The sequence below is a fragment of the Gossypium raimondii genome, chromosome 11, assembly GCF_025698545.1.
Source record: "Gossypium raimondii isolate GPD5lz chromosome 11, ASM2569854v1, whole genome shotgun sequence".
NCBI classification, from domain to species: Eukaryota; Viridiplantae; Streptophyta; class Magnoliopsida; order Malvales; family Malvaceae; genus Gossypium; species Gossypium raimondii.
In genome coordinates, this window is record NC_068575.1 from 266072 (window position 1) to 285986 (window position 19915).

General features: G+C 32.1%; 3 protein-coding genes and 1 long non-coding RNA gene across 4 annotated transcripts; 3 read left to right on the forward strand and 1 right to left on the reverse strand.

The window, feature by feature from the left end:
* Positions 1-2832: 2832 nt before the first annotated feature.
* Positions 2833-7675, forward strand: LOC105761813 (nuclear transcription factor Y subunit B-8). Its single transcript, XM_012579747.2, has 7 exons — positions 2833-2995; positions 3114-3344; positions 4153-4282; positions 5078-5083; positions 5179-5253; positions 5352-5402; positions 7282-7675. The coding sequence occupies exons 2-7, from the start codon at positions 3124-3126 to the stop codon at positions 7315-7317; spliced, it is 519 nt and encodes a 172-aa protein (XP_012435201.1). The 5' UTR covers positions 2833-2995; positions 3114-3123; the 3' UTR covers positions 7318-7675.
* A 1991-nt stretch (positions 7676-9666) lies between these two features.
* On the forward strand, positions 9667-15074 carry LOC105761812 (hypothetical protein). Its single transcript, XM_052624480.1, has 11 exons — positions 9667-9911; positions 10855-10962; positions 11053-11247; positions 11926-11960; positions 12048-12191; positions 12840-12990; positions 13342-13754; positions 13836-13979; positions 14083-14211; positions 14292-14757; positions 14825-15074. The coding sequence occupies exons 1-10, from the start codon at positions 9788-9790 to the stop codon at positions 14643-14645; spliced, it is 1797 nt and encodes a 598-aa protein (XP_052480440.1). The 5' UTR covers positions 9667-9787; the 3' UTR covers positions 14646-14757; positions 14825-15074.
* Positions 15075-15328: 254 nt separating this feature from the next.
* LOC105801408 (uncharacterized) lies at positions 15329-16663 on the reverse strand. The gene is made up of 3 exons (XR_008191220.1): positions 16530-16663; positions 15877-16031; positions 15329-15787 (listed from the first exon to the last, which is right to left on the reverse strand). It is a non-coding gene; the product is annotated as an uncharacterized LOC105801408 (long non-coding RNA).
* A 1687-nt stretch (positions 16664-18350) lies between these two features.
* On the forward strand, positions 18351-19253 carry LOC105801664 (uncharacterized). Its single transcript, XM_012632875.2, has one exon. It carries the CDS (start codon positions 18351-18353, stop codon positions 19251-19253), a length of 903 nt encoding a protein of 300 aa, XP_012488329.2.
* Positions 19254-19915: the final 662 nt, after the last annotated feature.

The window sequence follows — 19915 nt, forward strand, 5'->3', positions numbered from 1 at the left end:
AGAGTTAATGTGATTTGAGCACAATGGCGGATGCAGAAGTACGACTTAGGGGACGGACGAAATTAAATTATGCATTTTGTCATTTTAATAGTTTATATCTTTATAAATTTTAAAGAATTAAATCAAATTTTATCATTTTTGGAGTCAAAGTGTAATTTTACTATTATTAATTTAAACTTTTATAAATTATAAAGGTCTTCAATGAAAAAAAAATTCATTTTTGGGGTACCCTCTTGATCCACCTCTGTTTAAGCAATTAGATCCTTAAACTTAACAATTAGATCTATTTTAATACCAATACTTTTTTTTGTCCTTTTTGGTATTAAAATTTGGCAACAAATTTTTTTCATTTTAATCAAATAATATTACAAAAAAAAAAAAAACTAAATGGCATGTTGCAAGAATTATGAACTAAAATGGTACATTCAAATGGGTGGAGGGTGGTGCATAGGCGGCACCACCTTGATCCTGACACAATTTTGTTAAAAAAAAAAGGGTATAGGGGGTGGTGCCTAGAGGTGCTCATGGGTCGGGCCAGACCGGGTTTAGAAAAAAGTTTGGCCCGCGTCCTAGGCCCAAGCCAAGCCAGGCCCAAAATATGGGCCCAAAATTTTGTCCAAGCCCAGCCCGAAAAAAATTCTAAGCCCGAGTCCGGCCTGGCCCGGCCCATTTTTTTAATAAACACCAAAAAATTATTTTAAAAATAAAAATTAAAAAAAAGTATTTTAAAATTAAAAAAATAAAAAATAAATATTTATTATATATTCGGGCCGGGCCGGATTGGACTGGACCTGGGCCCAAAAAAGTGGTGCCCGAGGTCCGACCCGTTTTCTAAACGGACTTCTTTTTTTGCCCAAACCAATATTTCGGGCCTATATTTTTACCCGAACCCTCTCATATTTCGGGCGGGTCGTCAGGCCGGGCCAGGCGGCCTAGCCCATGAGCACCTCTAGTGGTGTCTATCTTATAGGTGGCACACCTAGTATTTCCTCCTCCACACTCCCCCCATTAGCTCATTTTTTGTAAGGTATTATTTGGTTAAAAAGAACTATTAAGATATGTTTGTATTTATTTTATATTTTTATTCATTCATAATTTATTTTTAATGTTTATTGAAGTAAAAAACCTATTTATGTTATGTACAAAGAATATTTTATTTTTTATATAATTTATTTGTTATGTGTGTTTTAGGTTGATTAGATTTATATTTTTATGAAATTGATTTGGCATGTTATTTTGATTATTTTAATATTTTTTATTTTTTATGTAGGTAAAAGATGAAACCATTAATATGGAATTTTGAATTTATAAGATAAATTAGGAATTAGTTTATATGTTCTAAATTTTTAGATTTTATAACTGAGAATAACAGTTTATGTTTTAAATTTTATTTTATGTTTTTTATAAATATTAAAAATGAAATTTCTTTTGAAGTTCTATGCAAAAAAAAAAAAGACAATAATTAAGTTGGCATGTTATTATATATATATATATATATATATATATATTTTAAACTAAAACATTTTACTTATTATTATTTTTAAATGATAATAAAATATTCGTATTTATTATGTATCGTTTATGTTATATTCTTTTTATTGGCATGTTATTTTTATTATTTTAATATAATTTTTTATTTTTATGTAGGTAAAAGATTAAACCATTGAGATAGAATTTGTGAACGAGACCATTGAGTTGGAGTTTGAGTTAAAATTTATAAGATATATTTATTTTGTTAATGTAGTGTAGCAAAAAAATATGATGTGGACAAAACTGTTTGGTATTTTTTTTTGCAATTAAAAGCAATATATAAAATTTAATTATTTTAATAAATACTTAAAATGAGCCAAATGGGGGAGTGTGGTGGGGAAAATACTAGGTGTGCCGCCTATTAGAGGCACCACACACACCTATACCTTTTTTTAAAAATGAAATTGTGTCAGAATCAGGGTGGTGCCACCTACAGGTGCTCATCGGTCGGGCTAGGCCCAAAAAATTTTTGCCTGTGTCCTAGGCCCGGGCCCAGCCCGGCCCGAAATATGGGACTGAAATTTTATCCAGTCCCGGCCAAGGAAAAAATTCATAAGCCCGAGCCCGGCCCGGCCCATTTTTTAAATAAACACCAAATTTTAAAAAATAAAATAAAAAAATATTTTAAAAATAAAAAATAAAAAAAATAAAAAAAGTATTTTAAAAATATTTTAAAACTAAAAAACTAAAAAAATAAAAGATAAAAGATAAAAAATAAATATATTTATTATATTCGGGCCGGGCCGAGTCGGGCTCGAGCAAAAAAAGTGCTGCCTAAGGCCCGACCCATTTTCTAAACGGGATTCGTTTTTTAGCCCAAGCCCATATTTTAAGCCTATATTTTTACCCAAACCCTTCCATATTTCGGACGGGCCGCCGGACCCATGAGCACCTCTAATGCCACCTATACACCACCCTCTACCCATTTGAATGTACCATTTTGATACATAATTCTTACAATATGCCATTTAGGTATTTTTTTAATATTATTTAGGTAAAAAATCTCACTTTGAGATCATATTACATCATTATTTAAATCTAAACAAAAAATCTTTTTAACTATTAAATTCTCAAAAGATGACATGGACGTGACACAATCCTTATGATCTTAAGGATTTGCAAAAATAGTTATGCCAGATTAACAAAATTATCCCCTCGGCCAATTTAAAGTACCAAAAATGAAAAAAAAAAGTACATATGCCAAAATGAATTTAATTCCCACGTACAAGGACCAAAAATGAAATTAACCCAAAGCGGAAAAACAAATAAAAAGGGGAATACCCAACGAACGGTGTTGATAAAACTCATTATCTCATCTCAGTCGTCTCCTCTTTCCTCTTTTCTCCAGCGTCCGATCCCCTCTCTTTCTTCCCCTCAACTAATCCAATCCCCGTCTCTCCCGCCCTTTTTTTCCTTTTTATTTTTTTTATATATAATATATATTTCAATTTTCATTTCTACTAAGGTAATTTGTAATTTCCCTGTTTCATTTCATCCTTAGATCTCTATTTAGGGTTTAGGGTTCAAGGATTTTTGAATTTATTTTTTCATCATGATTGTCGGTGATTTGCTGTTTTTGTTAGGGTTTTGGCCATGGCGGAAGCACTGGCACCGGCGAGTCCCGGCGGAGGAAGCCACGAGAGTGGCGAGCAGAGCCCGAAATCGAATGTGCGAGAACAGGATCGGTTTCTACCTATAGCTAATATCAGCCGTATTATGAAGAAGGCTCTTCCTGCTAACGGCAAGATCGCTAAAGATGCTAAGGAGACTGTACAAGAGTGCGTCTCTGAGTTTATCAGCTTCATCACTAGCGAGTACGGTTTTTGATTTACTTTTTTTTTCTTTATTTGTTAAAAATATGCATCAGTCCTTGTACTTTGGTAAATTTCAAATTGAGTCCTCTTTTTTTTTTATTTGAAAATTCTAGTTCAATCATTGTGACTGTCAAATATGCTTTTAAAATTGGCTTGAATGCTTGAATGTGTTGATGACAAATTTTGATAGAATATATTAACAGTGTCTATGCTTGGACTGGGTTTTTTGAATTGAAAATAGAAAATTTAATTTTTGAATATTGCACTTAAATTCAAGTACAGTAACTGATTTTCAATTTGTTTCATTTGCTGTTTTAGCTGAATCTGTGAGGTCTATATACGAAATTTATGTCTGATTGGGTTGTTGGTAAAGGTTTAATTCAAAAATATGCACCAGTCCTTGAACTTACGTAAATTTAAGATTTAATTCAAAAAATTTCAAATTGAATCCTCTTATTTGAAAATTCTAGTTCAATAATTGTCACTGTCAAAATTTGTTTGCTATCAAATATGCTTACTATTTTATAATGATAAGCTTCTAAAATTGGTCTGAATGCTTGATTGTATTGATGACAAAATTTGATAGCGAATATTAACCATGTCTATGCTTGGACTAGGATTTTTAAATTGAAAAAAAAGTAAGAGAATGTAATTTTTAAACATTGCACTAAATTTCAAGTACAAGAACTGATGGCTTATTTTGATATTCTTTTTTCAATTTGTTTTATCTACTGTTTTAGCTTAATTTATTAGGTCTATATACGAAATTTATGTTTAATTGGGGAATTGTTCATGAATTGATCTACAGAGCTAGTGATAAGTGTCAGAGAGAGAAGAGGAAGACTATTAATGGGGATGATCTGCTCTGGGCTATGGCGACTTTAGGGTTTGAGGATTACATTGATCCGCTTAAGATTTACCTTTCCCGATACAGAGAGGTAAATATCTCCAAGCTCTTTCTTTCTCATATCTTCATTATGGTTCTTCCTTTGGTTGCTAACAAAGAGAACTTAAAAAGAAAAAGGATTGGTAAATTCAGGATCTTACCTTTTGTGACTTTCATCCAAGGTAAATGAAAAAGATAGAATTGGGGGGGGCGGGGCGGATTTAATAATCTTGTATTGAAAATGCTTAAATTAAATTATTAATTTTTCAAAAGGACTAAAATTATCATTTTTTCATCTAATCAAAGGTTAAAAATGCCTAAATTGAATCTTTTAATTTTGGGGAGGTGCTAAAAAGCAAATTGCCCATTTAGCCAAGCGGGGCCAAGGCCCCTGCCCGCTCCCCGTTGGGCGACGCCCCTGGCTATTATCCTATATGCCGGAGTCTGGCACTGTTGAATAACTTCACAAATGAGTTTGCCACTTGCCTATTTACCTAATTGTGTTACTTGAATAATGTGATTGGGTTTCCGTATTTATAGTTTAATGGGCATTTGAGTGTGACAATCAGATACAGGATACATCTGTCCATTGAACTTTGTTTTAGACCCGAAAGGGTTATTATCCTATATGGTAATAGCCTATATGAAATATTGGTAAAGAAATTTGTCTTATGGATGGTAAAATATGCAAGACGTCAAAGGTTGTTCTTTTACATGTGATTTCTCTGCAACAAATGGGTTTAAATTCTTTGGTATTCTATGCTTATTGCCAATTTTTGATAAACTGACTGACTGTTTTCTTTTTGGTCTTCCTGGTGTTTGTTTTGGGTCTATCGGGACATTGCAGATGGAGGTGAGTTAACGCTATCTACAATTTGTGTTGCAATTAGTCTTTCACTTGTATTCTCCAAGCTACCTCTTTGATATGGCTTTGTTTGCAAATGTCAGGGTGATGCTAAGGGCTCGGCTAAAGGTGGAGATGCGTCTGCTAAGAAGGATGTCCAACCAGGCCCAAATGGCCAGGTGGATTATACTGTTTTTATTACTCTTGAATTCATTTTCGTTTTAGTTCTCTTGCATTCATCTTATTCTCTGATCTTTCGTTTAAATAATTTATGCAGCTTGTTCATCAAGGTTCATTCTCACAAGGTGTTAATTATGGGAATTCTCAAGTAATTTTCTTTCTCTTTCTCTCTCTCTTGCTGTGCATTATGTAAAATGTCAAATTGTCAATACATAAACACACTAAAGAATCCTTGCATATGTTTCTCTGTCTTCATAAGGTGTTTTGATTATGGTTACCTTACCTCTTTAATTATGGTTACACCATCGAATCCTTGCATTTTTCTCTCTGCTTTTTTTGCATGCTGTTGCCACTAGGGGTGTAAATGAGACATTGGTACTTGCAAGCCACTTAAGTTCGAATTGAAAATTTTTTTGAATTTGATCCTGTAATTATTGAGTTGAGCTCGAGCTATCGATCGAGCCGAATTCGAGCTTAATAATACTTGACTCGAACGGCTTGCAAACCTTATTGAGGTTTCCATATTTTTATATTATTAATTACATTATTGCCCTTAATATATATTATTACCCTAAGCTTAATTATCGAGCTAAGCTCGAGCTTGAGTGCAAAAATTGTTAAACTGGCTTAATCGAGCTCGAACTCAAGTAGCTCAATTATATCTTGAGCCGAACTCGAGCTTAAAAATAGATTTTTGATTGAGCTCGAGCCGAGTATTGAACTCTGAATTTCGAGCTCAAGCTTGACAATATTCAAGCTTGGCTCGGCTTGATTACGCCCCTAGTTGGCAACAATACTTTTACTTCTAGTTAGTCTAAAGGGCCGTACTATCTTATATTATCTTATAAAGAAGATAGAATATGCCCTATGTTGTCTTTAATAATATTTCAAAGTATACTTGGGGTTAAATATTTTGTTTTACTTGAAAGTGATAATCACCATGAAAAGGATGTAGCAAATTTGGCCTATTTTAGCCTTAAATGAAATGAAGTCTAAGCTAGTCATGATCCCTTATGTGATCGATGCAATTTGTTTCCTAGTGACCAATTTCTGTGCCAAGCATCTTAAACTCAAAATGTGAAATCCATTTCTCCTTTTCTTCTTCTACTTGAAAAAAAAAAAGAAACTACAATTTTTTTCATTCATCTTCTAAAACCGTTGGTATGTGTTTCATATATATATACACTTATATACTAATATAAAGTACTAAATTGAGTTGGTGTCACAAGTTAATCAAACACCAACTCAGTTAAAAATTTAAAACAACAAAATTTATTACAAGGGTATATATCTTTTAATAAATTTAGAAAATTTTAAAAATTAAATAACTAATACTACAACCTTCAACTATATCTCAAAATGGATGAGTAGTTAAGCTTGAAGATTTAAGATTCATTGGGTGTGGATTTAATCTTTGATGTTGATTTATGTATCTTTTATATAAATTTTTGCGTAAATATACATTTTGGTACTTGAACTTGGTTTCGGGGTTCAAATTGATATCTAAGGTTTTTTTTTTTTCCAATTAGGTACTTGAACTTGATTTTAAGGTTCAATTTGTTACCTAATGTTTATTTTGGTCCAATTAGATACCTAAACTTGGCTTCTTGGTTCAAATTAGTAGCTGAATTTGGCTTTTTGGTCCAAATTAGTACTTGGTTATTTGAACTAATTTCAACTATGAAGCCAAGTTCAGCTGCTAATTTGAATAAAAAACCCTTAAGTACCAATTTGAACCTTGAAGTCAAGTTCAGGTATCAAAATATACATTTACCCTAATCTTTTTCTTTACCTACAATGAGTGTTACATAATCTGGTATATATAATATGCTTATGTATATGCATGGAACTCCTTTCCTATTGCTTGTGCTTTTTTGTCCTCTTCCATCATTTTCCTCTTTCGATTCCCCACTGGCTCGTAGTTGCTATGATGACACTGCATTTATCCTTTTGCTCGGTAATCTTTAAATACGAAACAGGACATGTTTTTTGTTGGTTCTGATATCGCAATACTTCTCTTATCGTAGGCCCATCTGATGCTTCCGATGCAAGGCACTGATTAGTGATCACTGATCACCGTTCTGCAAATTCCATTATCTATATCCAGTAATTATCGTGTTTCGGCTCTGCAACAAATAGTTTCCAGGCATCCATCTGATATGGAGGACCGACATCATGGATGGTATGCATACTCTTTATCTTGTAAGCTATTGTTTTCTAGTAATATTTGTCTCTATCAGATGTTCTTTGGAATAGATTCATTTTTTGTTTTCAAAGAATTGTGTAAATCTCGTCAGATTATTATCGTAGGTCTAACGGCGTCGTTTAGGTAAACCTGTTTGTGCTACTTATGTTCATCCTATTTTTATATGGCTTGGAACGATTTAAAGTCCAATTGTTGAGTCAAAATGACTTTATCTATTTGATTGTTGATTTCTATATTTAAGTTTATTACCTGTTAATTAAGACAAATGTTATTTGAACTGGACTAAACCAACTGGTTGGATCGGGAATTGGTTGAGATATTGGTTTTGAGAAAATCATTAAACCGATTGATCTAGGAACCGGTGTAAATTAGTTTAACCGGGTAAAAAACCGGTGAATCGGAGTTTTTTAAAATATTTTTTAATATATTAAATTTTAATGATCTATTTAATCAAATTGGACGGGTTGGTTGAACCGGCAAGATTAGTTGAACTAATTGGATTAGAAATGTCACCATGGTTAACTCAAATTTTAGTTGAACTAATCGAATTAGAAATATCACCATGGTTAACTCAAATTTTAATGTGACCTCAACAATTTGGATTCAAAACATGTAGGACTCAAAATAGAAGACCATCACTTACACTAATTATCTTTGTTTGTTTACTCATTTTCAATTGATTGTTTTTGTTAACATAAATAGTTAATGCTTTTTGAAGCTATTCTCGTTTGCTCATTTTCGGATGGTGCATGAATTAATTTTTTCTTATTTTATTTTGAGAGGGACTAAATTGATCGTGAGCCTATAGTACAATGATCTATTGGACATTTATTCTTATATCAAAATGGTAAATAATACAATGTTTCTACTTTGTAAGTAAGGCCAAAATACAAAATGAGTAAACATTAAACTAAATATAATTGCATCATACGTTCTTGATCTATTGCTCAAATTTCAATTAATTCTTAAATTAAAAAAAAACATAAATATTTGATCAAAATAAAATTCTTTTGTATAAAAATATAAATTAAACTACTAGTTTTTGAAGCAATGAAAATATAATCTCCATTGCCTAATATAGAAATCATAGGATCAAATTTTAATTATATGTATTTATTGCATGAGCAATTTGAATATGACGTGTTAAAAATATTAATAAAATTGATATTCTTTTAACACATTAAATTTGAGTTACCTATGCAATAAGTACAAACATGTTCTTAAATATGCTTTGAGAGTTGATCTCTCATTTCTTGCTCACCCAAATTAATGATTAGGTTGAAAAACAGGATTTTATTGATACAATATTAATATTTTGAGGACTTAATTAAAATATTCTAAAATTTTGAGCATAATTTAAAATCTAGATTTGACTATGTCTTGTGCAATTAACCCAATGTCCACCATCCGATGTCACTTCATCGTATTCGTAGTTACATTTCGGTGTACGTTCCATATACATTAAATTCTCCCTAATTTTTGGTCAAATTTTGCTATTAGTCCCTAACTATGCCTAAGTTTTGAATTTAGCCTATATATTTCAATTTAGCCATTTAAGTCCTTATACTTTCCAAAATTTAAAATTTTATTCTTCACCCTAGCGTTACCCCTTTAAATTATGCTATTTCCAATATCTTATACAACAAATATTTTATCGCATGCATAATGTCATGTTAGCTTGTTATTTTTACATAAAATTCACAAAAAAAATCATGTTATTTTAGTTAATGGATTTAAGAATTAATTCTTGAGTTAAGACTAAGAAGATCAAATTCGACGATGTGAATTAAATTCACAATTTACTTATAATACGAGACTAATAGCGAATTTGACTTAACAAATTTAACTGTTGCCATTTGAGCCATGTTAGCTTCCTAGTTTCACATTATACTCGTAAAAACTCACCCTAACATTTGAGTTAATATTAAAAATTTAAAAGACAAAATATCAAATTGAAAAACATAAATTAAATCCAAACTTACGTATAGTACGAGACTAATAGTAAAATTTAACATATTTCATTATTACTATTAGAATCGAGGCTAAAATTTCAAAATTCAAAAAACCCCTAAACTAAAATTTACCAAATAATTGCACAAAATAGAGGGACTGATAACAAAAGGGTCGCTTTTATTTCTTCTTTCTTCTTGTCCCTTTAATTAGTGAATTAAATTTTGAACCGCCTATTTTTCCAAAATTCAAAAAAAAAAAAAATCTTTTGTATTTTTTTCTCCCTTTTCTCTTTTGCTCGTCTCTCCTCCAATTTTCCTATCAATTCGATCTGATTATTAAAATCTCCGTTTCGAAAAAAAAAATATATATATAAAATGTGTGATTTTGATTTACCAATCGATTTTGATATTAAAGGGTTGAGCCTCATCGACGTTACGTCCGAAGACGATTGCCTCATCGATTCGCCTCTTCGCGATGATACAACCCCTCAATTCTCAGGTTTTTCCATTGATTTCTATTATTATTATTTATTGTCATTTGCTCTTGTTTTTGCATGGGATATATGAACGTAAAAATTGTAAATATTTCTGGGTTTTTTTTTTTACAATGCTCGTACGTAATTTGATTTGTGTGATCTTTTAATTGAAAGCTGCTTATTGTTTGTTGATTGTTGCATTCTATATTTCATCAATGGAATTAATGGAATAAACAGCTTTGAATTTTTTTTTTTGCGGTTTACTAGTGGAATTAATCGGTTTATTCCAATAATTAGCTCCCAGAAAATAGATATTGTGCTAATTTTTCATGTTTCCTTGATTTCTCTAGATATTCTTTTATATTGATTTCTCTAGATATTCTTTTATACAGTTTCTTTTTTCTAACAAAGCTGCAAATGGATCAATAATGGTCATATTATTGCTTTTTCTGAAAGTAGTTTTCAAAATTCTAAAAGGAGCTCTTTAGTTTAAGCTTTTATAAGCTCCAATTCTACAAAGTTTGCGTAATTAGATCAATATTTTGTGTGATTCGTGTTATACAAATCATTGTAAATGTTGTAAAAATTTTATTTAATTGAGTAATTTTTGTGTAAATTGTAATAATTTGTGTAATAGTAGGTGATGAAAAGCTTATTTTAAAAAGCTCATCTTAAAACCATACCAGCATTAGCTGCTTTTTCAGTAATTGATAATGTGTTCCTTATTTATTTATTTCATTGGCATTATATAATTTGGGGTGCTTTTTGACATATAAATGATTATGATCCTCATTCCTTTTTTGCATGTTAAATTTGCAAACTTAGGGGTTTTTCTTTATCTTTTTTTTTTCTTTTTACCTGCAAAAATAGAATTTCGTATAGTTGGCATGGAGAAAGAGGGAAATTGAAATAAGAAAACTTGTTAGGTTTGCTATGGACACTGACTGTATAGAAAAATCTCATTAGGCTCTTTTGATGAACATGGAAAGTTAGAGGGAGACGAGACAAGAGGAAAGGGAAGATATAATTTACGCAAAAGTTTGACTTGGGATAGTGCTTTCTTTAGTAGTGCAGGTATATATAATTGAATTTATCCATTTTACTTGCAGTCAATTAAACCCATTATGGTTCTGAATCTCCCCTTTTGATGTGTTTTCTTTAAAGCTTTTCTTGAGCCAGAGGAGTGCACTAACACGCTGGAAAGCAGTGAAAATGGTGAAATACATACATTGCCTGGGATTCAAGAGGATGTGGACAACTATTCTGATTCTTCAACAATGTTACATGGTGAAGCTTCAACACTGCGAAATTCTTTTGTTAAAAAGGAACTGGAAACAAAAGATCCTAAGAATGTGTCATGTAAGTATATATAGTTTGTTTTTTTTGGTTTGATTCTTGCATTGTTTTATGTTGATGCACCCCATGGTTTGATTTGATGCCACAAATACAACTTTAAAAGATTCCTATTCATGAAGTACCCGTTTCTAACACTTTTGTGGATAACACTATGGGATATAAATCGGTAAAAGTACCATGGAGGCCCTTGTATTAAGAGTCAAATTGCATTTTGCCCTTTCTACCAAAGAAATGGACAAATTAGTCCCTGTACGTTAGATTAAAGAGCAAACTAGTCATTCTATTAAATTTTTTATCAATTTCTAAGGTTAAAAATTGATCCCTATATTTCAGCATTAGGTACATGTGGCGAAGTGTCAAGTTATTTTGTCAGCCATGTTAGTTTCTAATATATATGGATTAATTTGCCCATTTTTTGAGTTGAGGGTGTAAAATACAATTCGACTCCTAGTACCTGAGCCTCCATAATACATTTACAAGTCCCTTAAAGACCTCTCCTAATACATGAGAAAACTTAGAAATAATTGAATATACCTTTTGTTTGATATATATTAGCATTTGATACTCACACTTGAGTCCAAATACATGAGGTTTAAGGTTTAAATTAACTTGCTAGGTATGTGTGTGCATTGCAGAAACATTCTCAAACTGACTGCCCTTTTTCTTTTTCTTTTCTTTCAGCTTCGAAGAAGTTAGAGTATACTAATCATGACAAGGTACATTCAAGAAAGATCTGTCACTGTTTCGTTACTTTGGTTCCTTTGGTTTGGTTTTCCTAAAATGATATGTTTTTGTTATTACAGGTGAAGCAGAAGGCTGCTCGTAAGAAGGCAAGCTTAGCTGTAACGGTCCCTGTGAAAACAATGAAGCAGGCTCCTGCCCGACCACAGACTTCACAGGCTAGTATATTCCACCATACCATGCAAATTAGTGTTCTAAGGGCGGAGTAAATGACCCGAAATTTGAACAAACTAACTTTTGCTCATGTTTGTTTGTGTTTGGTTCGTGTTTGTTTAGAGTTTATATTTGTTTGTTTAAGTTAAATGAACCGTGTTCATGAATAATAAACAAATAGACATATAAATATATATATATATATATATATTATTTTTAGATATAAAATAATCAAATATAAGTTTTATTAATTACATTATAAATTTTAAAAATAAGCTCACAAACAATAATAATTTTATTAAGGTGAATGTATCTTAGAGGTCCCTCTATTATATGGTCCTAATCAAATTAGTCCTTCTACTATTAAATGGATTAATTTAGTCCTGTACTATTAAAAAGAATCAAATAAGGCCAAATTAAAATAGAGTTAACATTGTTATAATTTAAAGTTATTTGATTCTTTTTAATAGCATAAGGACTAAATTGATCCAATCCCTTTAATACAGGGATCTCTCAGGTACTTTAACCATTTTATTAATATGTAATAATTGCATATTAAACAAGTTTTATTCATTTTCGATTCATTTAATAAAAGGATGCTATAGGCCTATAAAAGTGCACCAATTGCTACTGTTGAATATGTATTTACTGCAAATTCTAATTTTATTGTTCATTTTACAAACACTTGACTGTATGTATAGTCTTCTAGAAGTGAAATATCAACAACTTCATCTCTTCATAAACCACCAAAGGGACTAAGCATAGTTGGTCCAATTTCAGCAACACATACAAGAAGGGCTTCTTTGGGTGGTCTGAATTGCAAAATAGAAAAAGATACAAAAAGTGTGACTGGTAATTCAAAATATTAGGGTCTTTTGGTTAAATTTTTCTATAGGTCCCCATATTCTTCACAAATTTAAAATTTAATCTTAGATTTCACAATTCCAAGTCCAATTGTTAACATTTTGTTTGTTAAATTTGTTGGTATAACATTTTGGAATAAAAAAATACTCTGTAATAATGTAACTAAAATAAATTTAACAAAATAAATTTATTAGTGTTAACAGTTGGATTTAAATTTTAAATTTGGAAAGGATGAACTTTCAAATTTAAGAAGAGTACAGGGACTTTTGACAATTTTAACCATTTTTTGCTCATGTTTTATGTTTAATTCATTCTCCATATATAATTTAATGGTTATAGGTAAAGGAACCACAGTATTAAAGACTCCACGTAGGCCTGCTTCGTCCACTGGTGCAACCAAAATTGCAGCCGAAGGTAAAAGTCGAGTAGGGCGGTCACAGGTCTCGACTTTTTTGAAGTCTCCTACCAATCTCAACCAGAGTATGTCTGTGGCTAGCTCTTACGGTGAATGGTCCTCGGACACATCATTGTCACAATCAACTTCGAATAAGAGGTCTAGTATCGTACGAGCCGGCCTTGGTTCAGGCTCTCACAAGGTAACTGTTCGGAATTCTGATCCTGAACAAGTTTTGGATGCAAGTACTGGTTCTGAGGTTACCGGCTCACTTGATGAAAGTACCGGGGTTCATTCGGCTTCGATAAAACCATCCGGCCTTCGACCGCCATCACCGAAACTTGGCTATTCTAACGGGGTTAGTTCTTATTTCTTAAAATTGTTACATCTCATACAAGTAGTAGCATACATCTATTACAAAATCGTTTGATAAATGCAGGTAAGATTACCCAGACACACTCGAACTCGGAGTATGGATTCTTACCCTAGTATGTCACTTATTCTGCCTCAAATCGGACCGAAAAGCAATACTCCGAGTGCTTACTCGAACAAGATGCCTACTAGAACTACTACTACAACAAAGGTACTAATTGCTTCAAGGAACCCAAAATAAACACTGAAGTAGTAGTATACATCTCATACAAGTAGTAGTATACATCTATTACAAAATCGTTCGATAAATGCAGGAAAGATTACCCGGACACACTCGAACTCAGAGTATGGATTCTTACCCTATTATGCCTAAAATCGGACCGAGAAGCAATAGTCCGAGCGCTTACTCGAACAAGATACCTGCTAGAACTACTACAACAAAGGTACTAAATGCTTCGAGGAACCCAAAATAAACACTGAAGTAGTGGTATACATCTATTACAAAATCGTTCGATAAATGCAGGAAAGATTACCCGGACACACTCGAACTCGGAGTATGGATTCTTACCCCATTATGCCTAAAATCGGACAGAGAAGCAATAGTCCGAGCGCTTACTCGAACACGATACCCGCTAGAACTACTACAACAAAGGTACTAAATGCTTCGAGAAACCCGAAAATAAAAACTGGCATAATATATCCTAAACATCAAAATAAATCCTCCCCGAAACCCAGAAAGGGAAGTTACTCAAAGGCTCAAGGCATTGGTTCTGCAGAAAAAATCGCAAGTCCAGATGTCCCAAAGTTGGTTGTAAAACTAGGAGGCAAAGGAGCTCAAATTAAAGATACCAAGATCGTTCCTCTCGGAGGTACCTGATAGCTATTACCGATTTAGCTTCCGAGAGGTTCGAAACAATATCACATCAAAAGAAACTGTTAACAATAAAACGAGACAGAACACTCATCCATCATACAACTCCATAAGACCGGTAAGCTTTCGCTGATATAAATTTGGACACGAACACCATTACTGATTCTAATCTCAGTGTCTTGCAGTGAATTCCAAATCTTGATTCACAAGTTGAGGGTTTTTTTTTTCCATATCAACAATGGCGGTCCAACAATGTCCGACAAGACGAATGTATTACTACTTCCGAAGAACATCATCTAACATTTGTGCAAAAAAATTCAAAGGTATGGTCTCTACAAAACTAATCCTTGTAAATTCCCAGGAATATGTCACTTAAACTCGAGCGTGAATATCATATATATACTAGTACGTTGATGGCATGAGTATGTTCAATTTCTTTTAAAGATTTTATCATGTGGTTGGAGGGTACATATCGTTATACCCATGTCCTAATATGCAGCACGTAGAAGTGAGAACAGTTTTCGAAAAAGCAGCAAAATCATTTTTAATTAAGGGTGGGTTTGGATGGGTGATTAGGTGCGATGCTGTGTGTTTAGTTTACTTTTTGTCTCACGCTACAGTATCGCTACAGAATCTAATCTCACCGCCACCGCTGTTTTTACACTAACCGCAAGTAAACGCACCGCCTATTCAAACTCACCCTAAGATGACATGAATTCGATACGATAACCCAAAGATGGACTAAACGAAGTCTGAACAATAAAATGCTCTCAGTTTTATGAAACTACGAAAAGTCACATTGCAAACTCACAATCTCGGCTTTTCCTTCTCCTCTTTAAAGAGTGCTAAGAGTGAAACACCGGAGACTTTCACGACCGTGAATCTAACACCGGGAATATCACCGACAGTGTGACCTTTCGTCCAAATCCGACAATCAATACCTCATCCTACTATAATACATTATCGTTAGACTTAATATGGCTACATAATTATGGTTGCACAAATTCGATCGAGTACTAACATTTTCTTCGATGTAGTTTAAGAAACCATCATTCGGAACGAAAGCTGCAATATTTTTTCCGTTCTTGATCAATTGAACTCTAGCACACTTTCTGATAGTGAAGTTCGGCTACTTAGCCTCGATACCTCTGCAAGTTTACCGAGCATTCAGTACAATAATCGGTTTAGAGTATAATGCAAAAAACGAGCACGAATTAAAAAGAATCACGAGTCTCACATCTTCTCAAGGGCAATGCCTTTGGCATGGAAGAACCAGCAAATGGTTTCTTCCACTCATTTTCAAGGTTCGATTTCTTATAATCCTTGTTGGCCCACCGCTGCCTTCGGCGGTGGGTCCTCAGCTTACGTCTTGCTCCCGTACAGCGTGTTTTCCTAAAATAATAACACCTTTTAACATAATGTATCCGATTTAAACTTGACTGGTCTAATTTTAGAATTAGACCCATCACAAAATCCGATTTTTTTAAAAAAAAAATACTATTTAACCCTCCTAAACAACTATAAAAATATATATGCCAATACAGAGACGAAATTACATTTTACATTTTAATTTAATGTCGCCTTGTAGAAAAAAATTCTCTACCCTATAAAAGCAAAAGCAGAAGCGATAGACTTAAACCCTTAAAAAATGGTATCATCTTTTTTCAGATAATTAACAAAAGACTGAAAGATCAAAACCCAGATTTATAAATACAAAATTTCTCATGAAAAATATTCATTTAATTAAATAAACATTATATATATATTTAAAATAGACAAGCTAAGAAATATATGTATGTATGCATGCATGCATGTGTGTATGTATGTATGTATGTATGTATGTATGAAAAGTAATTGATTTGAGCAAGAATTAAGTACAAGAAAACATACCCGATGTTAGCTAAAAGAGACTATTATCGATTGAATGTAAGATATTTGGCGGCCACAACAAGAAGCGGTAGGTGTTGAGTTTAATCTTTTAAACCCTAATTACTCCGATCGAAGAAATATATAACATTTATTTATTTATATATAATAGGATTAATATACTATTTGGTACCTAAATTTGGCTTCAATATTCATTTTGGTACATGAGTGTTTTTTCATTCTAGTTAAGCATACGATTTAATATCTTAATTTTTTCCCAATTTTTGTACTTGGGTTTGGCTTCAATATTCGATTTGGTGCCTGAAGTTTTTCATTTTGATACTTGAGTTTAACTTCAATTTCAATTTGGTACTTTTGTTCTAATTCGACACTTGAGTTTGGTTTCAATATTCAATTTAGTACTTATATAATAGGGTTAATATACTATTTTATATCTAAGTTTGGTTTCAATGTTCAATTTGGTAAATGAGATTTTTTTTCAATTTGATACTTAGAGTTTTCTTTTTCCAATTAAGTATTGAGTTTAGTTTCAATGTTCATTTTGATACCATAATTTTGTTGTCCCAATTCAGTACTTGGGTTTGGCTTCAATATTCAAATTGGTAACTGAGGTTTTTTTTTTTAATTTGATACTCGAGTTTTTGTGCACAATTAAGTATTTGAGTTTGGCTTCAAATTCAATTTGGTACTCAAGTTTTTTTCAATTTGATACTCAGGTTTTTTTACCAATTAAGCACCTGAAATTGGCTTTAATGTTCAATTTAATACCTAAATTTTTTCTTGTCTCAATTAAGAAGCATACCTGAATATTCTTTAAGCTACATGATTTAGTTTAGTTTGGGTAATAAATTAAATGTTAAAGTTAAACTCAAGTACCAAATTGAGACAAAAGAAACTTATGTACCATTTGAACATTGAAGTCAAACACATGTACCAAATCGTATATTAACCTTATATAATATTATATTATGTCATGCCCATTATATGAGTGAGAAAAATTATAAATCTATCTGATATTATTGTAATATCATTCAAGAATACCTTTCTATATTTAAGGTCTAAATCTAATTTTTTTCCTATACTTTATAAAAATTGGGAGGTGATCCTTTTACTTTAATTTATCAAAATTTGATCCTCATACTTCATAAAAATTAAGAAATTGTTCTAGTTGGATCATTCCAATCAGATAGCACTAATAAACCTTGTCATCAAACTGTTGACATGAATTTAATAGTTTAACCGCACAAAATTAACAAAACCATCAATAATTTATATGCAACAAATCAGTAAAAATAAGCAATTCAAATTCTCATGTTTACTAACAATTGGACTAATTTCTCAATTTTCATAAAATACGAGGATCCAAATTATTTTTAATTAAAATGATAAAAGAGAGTGATCTAATTTCAAATCCCATCATTTTTTGAGTTTTTTTTATTAATTTTATATGAAAAAAATCCGATTTGTCGTCCTCCTGTTGGGAAGAGATGGGGATGACTTAAAATCACAATTTCGTAACCACATAATTTATTTTGTAAAAAACTTATTTTTTAATAATTATTCTGATAAAATAATTAGTCAACTGAGTTCATTCTATTACTGTTTTGATTACCTTTAAACCTATTAACTCCAACCGAAATTTAAGCCATTTTTATCTCCATCAAACACAAATTTTAATTTTTTTTTCAGCATCAAATTGCATTAAATTTCATGCAGATTTTTTTTTGATTTAATTTCCAAAAATAAAAAACCCTTCAATATTTCCCTTTGTATACACACTTCAGCGTAAAAAAACCAATGCTTTTCTTAGAAACTACAAAAGAAATGGCCGAAAAATTCTTAATGGCAGCTTCAATGGCTGCTCTTGTTTGTCATCCTAGTTCCTCCATTAATTGCTTTAAACCCAAACCCCAAACATCACAAAGAACAACATCAAAATCTGCTAAAAAAAATACTGATATTCAAACCGATTCTTCATTGTCTAAAACCTCTTCTTCTTGTTCTTCTTTTTCCGACACGAACACAACATCGACACCACGATCCCATGTTCCGAATCGTGTTCCATTGACAACAAGTTGTAAGGATTTGTATTTGGTTTCGAGTCTTTTCGAGAAAGATCCGGCTTTTCGTGTCGTTGAGACGATATTCAAATCGGGTTGGGACGTTAAAACCGGGCTTGAAATCGAGAAAATATTGAAGATCAATCATACAATCGATGTTCTCAAAAGGTTTGAAGAATATAGGGAGATTGTTAAATCAAAGAGTTCAAATATAGAGAGATTAGCTGTTGATGGCAATGAAGTGTTAAAGTTTTATGGTACTATTGTTACTTGTTCTTTAGGTATCGATGAATTCTCGAGGATTTGTTATAGGGAAAGTTGTGGGGTTTGCAGGATGATCGGGTTAAGGTTATCGGAAGTTGAAGAATCAGTGGGGTTGAGTGATGATAGTCGATGTGCACATCGGAAAGTTACGAAGGAATGTGGTGTGGATAATAAGGTTCGAGGTAGGAAAGTGGTGGTTGTTTGTAGAGTGATTGCGGGACGGGTGGCTCGGTGTCGTGGACAAGGGGTCGGGCTCGTGGAAGGACGAGAAGGTGGATTCGATTCGGTGGTGAGTTCTTGTACGGATCGGTCGGAAGAACTTGTTGTTTTGGATGCAAGAGCTGTGCTCCCATGCTTTGTGATTGTGTATAATGTTAAACACTCGAAAGGTTACAAAGTCTAGCATGTCTTAATGCCTCTGTTTTTATTTTTAATTTTTTTTAATTGGAATAATTAATATTATTCTTTAAATTTTTAATTAATTTATTGTAATTGGAAGTAGCTTTTTACAGAAGTGCAATTTTTATGCATTTTATATGAAGGTGTTGTTAGCTATTCAGGTTTGACTCGAAAAAATTAAGATTTGATTCGATTCGATAATTATCAAGCTAAATTAAAGCTCGAGTAGTTTGACCTACCGGTCGAATTGAATTTAAATTATCATAATACTTAAATGGAATAACTTGCAAGCTTCATCAAGCTTCTCATTAATACATTTATATTGTGAAATATTCTTTTACTCTTATCATATAAAAAGAGATTAATTACAAATAAGCTTACACTTGAGTATGAAAATTGATAAATGAATTTAATAAGTTCGATTATGCCTCGAGTCAATCTCTGGCGAGTTGAACCTGAATAGAATATCGCACCCCAAATTTCAAATAGAACTTGAACTCAAGTTTACCATAAAACTCGACTCAGTTACACCCCAATCACTACTACAATTATAATCGATCATCATGATGAAATTGATAAACCAAATATATTCATATTTAATCCACACATAATAATATCTAAATAAAAATAAATCGTACTAGAAACTAAAATTTGTGCTTGATTTGG

What these genes read in the sequence shown, in the direction of transcription:
- LOC105761813 (XM_012579747.2), top strand. Translation starts at nt 3,124, where the DNA reads ATGGCGGAAGCACTGGCACCGGCGAGTCCCGGCGGAGGAAGCCACGAG. An exon ending in AACCAGGCCCAAATGGCCAG is followed by an intron (nt 5,254 to 5,351) that starts GTGGATTATACT and finishes TAATTTATGCAG; the next exon opens with CTTGTTCATCAAGGTTCATT. An exon ending in TTAATTATGGGAATTCTCAA is followed by an intron (nt 5,403 to 7,281) that starts GTAATTTTCTTT and finishes CTCTTATCGTAG; the next exon opens with GCCCATCTGATGCTTCCGAT.
- LOC105761812 (XM_052624480.1), top strand. Translation starts at nt 9,788, where the DNA reads ATGTGTGATTTTGATTTACCAATCGATTTTGATATTAAAGGGTTGAGC. An exon ending in TGCTTTCTTTAGTAGTGCAG is followed by an intron (nt 10,963 to 11,052) that starts GTATATATAATT and finishes TTTTCTTTAAAG; the next exon opens with CTTTTCTTGAGCCAGAGGAG. An exon ending in GAACTACTACTACAACAAAG is followed by an intron (nt 13,980 to 14,082) that starts GTACTAATTGCT and finishes CGATAAATGCAG; the next exon opens with GAAAGATTACCCGGACACAC.
- LOC105801664 (XM_012632875.2), top strand. Translation starts at nt 18,351, where the DNA reads ATGGCCGAAAAATTCTTAATGGCAGCTTCAATGGCTGCTCTTGTTTGT.